Here is a 7,535-nt window from a genome sequence, read left to right as displayed (position 1 = left end):
AAGCATGAGAAGAGCAGCCCAGACTGTCAGTAGCAGAGCCATCAATCAGCCCAGGGATCAGGATGGCAGCTGGCACCAGCAGGACCAGATAACAGGATAACCCCCAAGGAACAGGAACCAGGGCCTGGCTTGTAGAACCAAACTGCAGAGTTATTTGCAAAGAAAAGTGTCCTCCCTCGATTTCCTTGAAATCTTCAAGCGTGTTAGAAAACTTCCTAAAAATACAAGATATTCAGATGGTGTAATTTCCCTGGGCCCCAAGAAGCTGTGGCTGCCCCATTCCTAGAAGTGTCCAAGGCCAGGTTGGACAGGGCTTGGAGCACCCTGGGATAGTGGAAGGTGTCCTGCCCATGGTTGGGATGAGATGAGCTTTAAAATCCCTCCCAACCCACACCAGTCTGTGATTCCATTATTCTGTGGTTCTATGAGATGGCATGAGAAGAGTGCTGGAAACCCTCATGGATCAAAAGTGAAGTGCTTTAGGCAGAAGAAACGTGAAATTTTCTTACATATTGCTGAATTCCAATTAAATTCAGTTGCTGAGGGGTAAAAAAGGGAAGAGAAATTCCTCAGCTGTAAAGGGCACTGTAATCACTGTGGGGAGCTGGGCACGGCCTTTAAACAAAGGTGTAGCACAAAATAAACAGCTTATGGAAAAACACTGGGAGCCAGCTCCCAGCAAACAGAAATTAATGGGGAAAGCTGTGTTTGTTCTGTTTGTGGAGGTACCAGGGGCTTCGAAGAGGAGCCACCAGCCATGGGGAGGTAAAGATGAACAGATTAAATGAGAGAGCTGATTAAAGATTCCAGCACCTTCCCCATGGCCGGTGAAACTGGGCACAGCCAAGCTCAGACCGCCCATCTCAGCCTCCCACCTCCCCCAAAAAAGGAGCTCCCTGATGTTTTCACGGAGTGGGTGGCACAGGGGAAGCTCTCACCAGAAGAGTGGTGCCCTGGGAAGTGGAGGGTTCATCTTATCTGTCCCCAGGTCATTGCGAAATTTTGAGCTGCTGAGAAAAGTGTGGAGAGTTTGCAGAATTTGTGCTCTTGCAGCCACTTGTTCTGTTGTATCATCGTGGCAGGCAAGAAAAATAAGCAAATACAACAGGAGTTGTGAAATAGAACAGGGGTTGTAAAAGATAATGGAAGCTGTGTAGTATAGCAGAACTTTTGAAGCACAAAACTGCTACAGAGAGTCCCTGGCAAAACACACTCCTTAAAATCAGATACAGAAATGAATATTTACACATTAAATCCGAGCACAAATTATACGAATTGCCACTCAGCCCAGTCCCTGTTTCCAAGGGCTTTCTCTGGCTATGTTCCCCCAGTGTCTCCAGGTGGGGAGCAGAGCACCGGGCTGCCTTCCCTGCCCCATCCTCAGGTGAGCGCCAGAGCTCTGCAGCGCCCGGAATTTCAGCTGCTTTATCCTTCCGCAGCTCTCCATGGCTTCAGGGAGCGCTGGGGGGGATGGCAGGGCTGGTGCGGGACAGGCAGTGAACCCTCCTGGCTGATCAGAAACCGAGGCAGCCTCACTGCCTTTCATCCCTGCTTCCCTGTCCTGGCTGCAGGCATGGGATGGGCACCGCACGCCTGGAGCTGTGCTCGGTGTTCCCGTGGCTGGGGATGCACCCGTTTGCTGCTCCCCACGGCGGCTGTGCGATGCTCCTCTGCTCCTCACCGATGCCTCGCGAGGAAACTTCCCAAAACAGGGAAGAACTTGGCTCCAGCCCCACGTCCCGCCCGGAGAACAATGAGGAGAGGGCGTGCAGCGTCAGCAGCGCCAAACCTGGGTATTCCCGGCAACGCCAACACAAACACTCCCGGGATAGCCCAGTGCAGCCGTGCCAGGGACATCCTTTCTGTGCTCAGAGGGTTTTTCTCATGGCTAACCTGCGCTGGCTCTCGTGGCGCCCAGACAAGCCCGGGATCGCTCCCTGTGTCTGAGGAAGTGTCTGGGGCTCCTTTTCCACGCAGCCCATCAGTTTTTCCAGACAGCTGAAAGTTAATGGGTGCCATGATTCAAGTGAGTAATCCTTGTGAAACCAGCTCTGGAGGAAGTTGCCCAGCAAAACAAATCCCGCGGCCCCAGCTCTGACGTGAAGCCGAACACGGGGTGCTCTGTATAAAAACCAGGAATCCATCCAAGGGAAACGGCACTTTTCGGCTCTGCTGAGACATCACACAGAGTGCAGGCATGCAGAAAACTATCCCTGGCTGCTTCTTCCAGCAAATGTAAGTATTTTTCCTTTTCAACTACGGAATAGCACTTCATTAGTCGGGATATTCAGGGCTAATCTGCATTTCTAATTTGTTCTCCTCTTCTGTGTATTCTTTGACACCATTCCAGGAGGAATTTTGAAAGGAATTACTTGTTTAAGAGCAGGAGGTATTTTTGGGTACCCCTCAGACTACAACAGTGCACTGACGATAAATGAGGAGTTATTATTAACTGGAATTTGGGAAGTGTGTCCAGAGAGATTTCTGTGGAGATAAAAAAATAATGCACTGGAAACACCAAGTGTTGGTTCAGGAAACCTTCTGTGATCTTGAACTGAGATCTCATCTGGTCAAAAACTGTCCAAGCGTCCCTGTCCGTGTGCAGGAATCCTCCTGTGGGTGACCTGAACCCCAGGCCACAAGAGCTGCTTTGAAAACTGTAAATAAAGGGGTGAAGCTCAGGTTTCCTCCTTCACTGAGTGTGGCCATTCTGGAAACATTCAGAAAATTCAGGAAACAGCTCCCCACTCCTATTCCCATCCCAGGTGTGATCCCACCTGCCACCCCAGGTGCAGGCAGAGGGAAGGGTTTGCTCTCTCCTCACGAAATCTCTTTGTGGGCTGGTGGGATTTCCCACTGGAGGAAGCCATGGATGGGGATCCTGGCAGTGGGAGCTCAGGTGAGCCACACAGGAGGAGCCTGTGGCTTCAGCCCCTGCTGGTGCTTTCTTCATGCACCTGCTCTTCACCCCAAATTACCTTTCTCTTACCTGTGCAGAGGCTGTGTCTGACCAGTGCCATGCCCAGGGTGTCCCTGGCACTGATTTGGCTACAGGAGCAGGGACTGTGCCTTCACAGCATCCTTGTGGGGTAGGCAGCACTCCTGGCCTCCTCCTGCCACAGCCCAGCCCGTGTCCCCATGGAGGGTGTGCATTTGCAGTGCCAAAACTCTGCCAGGGGCCCCTGGAGCTCTCCATGGAGGGAGCTCCAGCACCTGGGAACATCTCCCAGCTCTGCTTCATTCACAGAAGCAGATGTATCCAAGCAGCACCTGGAGCAAGTGTCAGGAACTGGGATGTCTCTTCCCTATCACGTGCAAGTGCCTGTGTGGTGACCCACGGGGCTGTTCCTGATCCCTGCCCCTCGGCCGGGCTGTCACCTGTTTTCTCACACTGTGCCCAGATTCCTTTGGAGGCACGAGGACAATCCCCGAGATAAACATCTCGATCCCCTGAGGTGAAGGAGGAAATCAAACCTCGCTCTGCTGCATTCTGGATGCCAGTTTTAACCCCTAAATTATAGTGTGGAAGAGGTGGAGGGAGCAGAAGGGAGCCTGACAGCGATCCTGCCTCGAGGGGCGCCGTGGAATGAAGAGACAGACACCTCTGACAAGTCCCACAGAAAGCAGGAAGGATCTTCCAGCCAGAAGCTCCAGTTCCTTTCCAAAGGACACTGTGGTGGTCAGAAAAATGCTGGCAGCACTATGGAAAATCCTGAAGTTTCAAGAAGAGAGGATGGGAGACACATTTTGAACTCCTCAGGGTCCCGCCCCAGGCACCTCCTCCGACTTCTCCGGCTGCTCCTGATTCCTAACGCTCCTCCTTGGACTCATCACCAAACCCTGGGGTAAGGTAGGACCTGAAGTGCAGAAGCTCTGAGTTCAAATGCTCCCCATGGGCAAGACCAGCTGTAAATCCAGCCCTTGGATGGTGGTCTTAAAACAAGCAAAGGTCTTTATCAAGGCATGTCATTTACCTCCTCAATAATGTAATTGATGAAAGTAGACACAGGAACAGGTTGCAAGCAAAAAAATAATGTCAGGAGATTCTTAACGTACCTTTCAAAGGAATAACTTGCTTGAAGGTAACACAACAAATCAGGATTCGGGTGTACTTGTCATGGCTTGGTTCTCATCCACTTGGAGCTGGGGACTTGCATCAGTTCCGCGCTGTGGATTCAGGGTTTGTGCATTAGATCAGAATTTCTTTGGTGCTCTGCATCAAAACAAAGGGTCAAACCAATCATGGAGTCATTAAGACTGGAGGAGACCTCTAAGATCATTTGCTTTTGCCACAAAATGCAGAATAATTTTTCCACTTAATCACTGTGGGAAGTGAGGGTAGGGTGAGCTGACTCAGCTGAAATACAGGGAGAGATCTTTTCCTACTTCTTCCCCAAAGTATTTCATCAGCAAGTTGTATCAGACACTTCAAAGACAAAGGAGAACAGGCACATGTGAATCTCAGATGAGTCAACCTGGCACCAGTCAAGTCTCTACAAACAATGGGAATCCCAGTCTCAAAAAGCTGGCTCCATACCTTTCACGGGAATCACGCGAGATTATCATTTCCCCATCATCCCAGCAAAATTAAACCCAGGTGATGATTTAAGCAAACACCCTGACCTGCAGGGTAATGTGCTGGAAAAGCTCTGTAACGCCAGCTCCAAAGTGCTGACTTTGGGAATTCTGGGAATTTACATAAGGAGATAATTGCTCCATAGGAGAGAAATGGAATTGTTACACTTGGCTCAATCTCTGAGGCTCAGCTTCCTTGAAACTTCTTCAGTGACACCTTTCTTGAGCTGTTGGCCTCAAAACTGGTCGCACACCTCAGCCAAGGCCTAAATTCTGCTGGGTTCCTTCTTGCAGTTCATGAAAACCACAGAACATGAGATCTCTGCAGAGCCCCACCTGACACATCATTCCTCAAATTCCTGAGAATGAGCCTTCCAGTGATTTCCCATCCAGCTGTGTATGACTTAACCATAGTTTCACCTAGGCCACATTTCTTACCTTGCTCCTCCCTAAAAATGCCTTGTGAAACAATATTGAAACTCTTCAGAAAATCCAAGCTATGTGACACTGGCTGGTTCCCACCAGGGTTGATCACCCTGCTGCAGGAGGAAGCTGGGCTCAATCAATTTGCTTTATCTGTGAGAAACCCACGTTGTTCTTCCTTATCTCCTCTCTCCCATTTAGATAACAATTTCCTTGTTTATTTATTAGAACTGAATTTGTAGATGATTTTAGTGTTTTCTAGGAACTGCAGCTTATCATTTTCTGGCTCCTCCCTTTCAGGGACAGGGGTAACTCACACCCTTCGGTGCACTATTACACAAATTATGCTGCTACCTGAAAATACCCAGGTGCTTTACAAACTACATTCCTGTTTAAGATATGAGTGTGTAAACACAAGCTCAGATCCTGAGCTGGCATCATCTCCAAGCAGTTCTTGACGCCGGAATGTGCCTGTACAAGTGCAGGTCCATCATAATTTGCCTGGAATCCATCCTGCTAATTTGACATTTAATCATCGGGGGTTTTTTATGTGTATTCCAGGTATTCTTCCCTAACTGGCATTTCAATGGAGAGAGACCACATGAAAGATCTCAGAAGGTACCTGGCACTGAAATATATCCAATACCTCGTCCTGTCTTCCTCCAATGCTGTCAGCACCCTCCTGGGGCTGCTGGGCAGCACGTACACCATGATCCTCCTGCAGTCTGCCAAGGTCTCCTCCAAGTCCACTGCAGTCCTCATTTCCAGCCTGGCCCAGGCAGACATCCTGGTTTTCCTTAGCCTTGTTTCTGACATGGTTTTGGGCAGTTTTGGTGCCGGTGTCTCTCCTGCAGCCTTGGCCCTGGTGCGGATCCTCCTCACGGCCAACGCCCACGTGAGCTGTGTCCTGCTCAGCTGCGTGGCCTTCGAGGCCTATCTGATCACCTTCCTGCCCTCGGAGTCACGGCCCCTACGGACAGTCGGGAATGCCAGGATGATATGCAGGGTGATCTGGACGCTGGTGGCCGCAGAGTGTGCCCTGTTCCTCATGGATGACCACCTGAGGGCCAGTGGCGCCTCCGCTCCCTCCCGTGGCCCTTTGGGGCTCCTGTTCCAGCTCTCCAGCGTGGCCGCAGACCTGCTCAGGTCCCTCAGCTACATCCTGGGAATTCTGCTAAGGATTATCAACGTCTATATCTACTACAAGATATTTTTCAGCATGTCTCCCAGGTCTAGACTGAAATCCAAGTAGGGCGTGTTCCCTGTGGGAATGCTGGAACAACTCAAGACTCTTCAAGGCAATTCCAAACCATTTGGAAATTGCTCAATAACCAGGAACAAGGCTCACCAGGGAGTTTAAACCTTTGTGATTCCTGGTGCTGTTCAGTTGAGAAGAGTTTGGGGCTGAGGAGCCCCTTGGCATCGAGAAACCACAGCTGCTGTGTCTTTATTTAGACTTTATTCACTGTACAGGTGAAGCAAAAGAGATTTCATGGATGTAAATCAACGCCATGGTTTTTTCTATAATAAGGCTGCTTAATGGCTTCCTCAGGGATCTGTTGAGCCAAGAGTTGTGTAGTTGTTTACTAAAGACAGGATCTATGTCCTAAAATATTCCTAACTCAGGTGGCCCCCAGGCTCAGCAGGTGGGATGGAGAGACAAGGTGAGCACCAAGATGCCCAAGGTGGGCTCGTGGCATCAGCCCCACCTGGAGAATTCCTGGGACAGAGCGGGGCTGAGCTGCCATACCTTGGAACATTCCCAGAGCTGTTCTTGGGAGGTTGTCACAGCAAAGCAGGAAACAGCTTCTCTCACATCCTTCTCCAGGAATAAAGAGGTGGAAAGCTGGAATGCAGCTGTTTGCTGCAGCCCTTCGAGGTGGAGAGTTGCATATGCTGCATCCAGAGGCATCTCCAGTGATTCCATGGCCATGGGTTTAGAGGCAGGGAGGGATTTGCTGGGATTAGCAGAGCTGCCCCACCTCTCGTGGCAGTGGTGTGGAACATCACGGCCACAGATGTCCCTCTGACCACGCCAGGGCTTGGGTGGATGTGTGAGAGCTGTTCCCAGCTGGTAATTCCTGGAATTTCCTCAGCACTCTGGGATTTTGTCAGCAAAGCACAAAGTGCTTCAGATACCTCTGACACTGCCCAAAGCACACGTGGCTGTGGGCACTTCCAAATCCTCCTGACTTCATGTGGGAGACACCTCCCAACTCCAGGTACAGACTGCGATGAGGACAGACTGAACTTCTGCCAGACGTTCTGCCACCCCCAGGTCGTTCTGCCACCCCCAAGTCGTTCTGCCACCCCCAGATCTTTCTGCCATCCCCAGGTCATTCTGCCATCCCCAAATCCTCATGCCATCCCCAAATCTTTTTGCCATCCTCAGCTCATGGCTGTGGCACCAGCAGCGAGTGCTGAGTGCTGACTTTGCCTCTCAGGAGACTCCAAAGGAAGCTCTGCCAAGGGCTGGGGATCAGTAAAAGCAGAGCAGAAATGTAAGCAAGTCAATTAAACCCTTGGATGAACATTCC

At 50.6% G+C, this 7,535-nt stretch overlaps 1 protein-coding gene across 3 annotated transcripts; it reads left to right on the top strand.

Moving 5' to 3' along the window:
• Positions 1–378: 378 nt before the first annotated feature.
• Positions 379–7,535, top strand: LOC108448748 (G-protein coupled receptor 183-B-like). 3 transcript variants are annotated; one of them, XM_017742733.1, is made up of 3 exons: positions 379–2,235; positions 3,402–3,845; positions 5,560–7,535. In XM_017742733.1, exons 2-3 carry the CDS (start codon positions 3,703–3,705, stop codon positions 6,248–6,250), a joined length of 834 nt encoding a protein of 277 aa, XP_017598222.1. In that variant the 5' UTR covers positions 379–2,235; positions 3,402–3,702; the 3' UTR covers positions 6,251–7,535. The 3 variants fall into 3 exon arrangements, with proteins under 3 accessions (XP_017598222.1, XP_017598235.1, XP_017598231.1); XM_017742746.1 differs by having other exon boundaries at positions 384–2,235; positions 3,402–3,850; XM_017742742.1 differs by lacking the exon at positions 3,402–3,845 and having other exon boundaries at positions 385–2,235.

The sequence above is a fragment of the Corvus brachyrhynchos genome, unplaced genomic scaffold (assembly GCF_000691975.1).
Source record: "Corvus brachyrhynchos isolate BGI_N302 unplaced genomic scaffold, ASM69197v1 scaffold220, whole genome shotgun sequence".
Classification (NCBI taxonomy): Eukaryota; Metazoa; Chordata; class Aves; order Passeriformes; family Corvidae; genus Corvus; species Corvus brachyrhynchos.
Note: the sequence above shows the minus strand (reverse complement) of the source record. Positions and strands in the feature narration are given on the sequence as shown.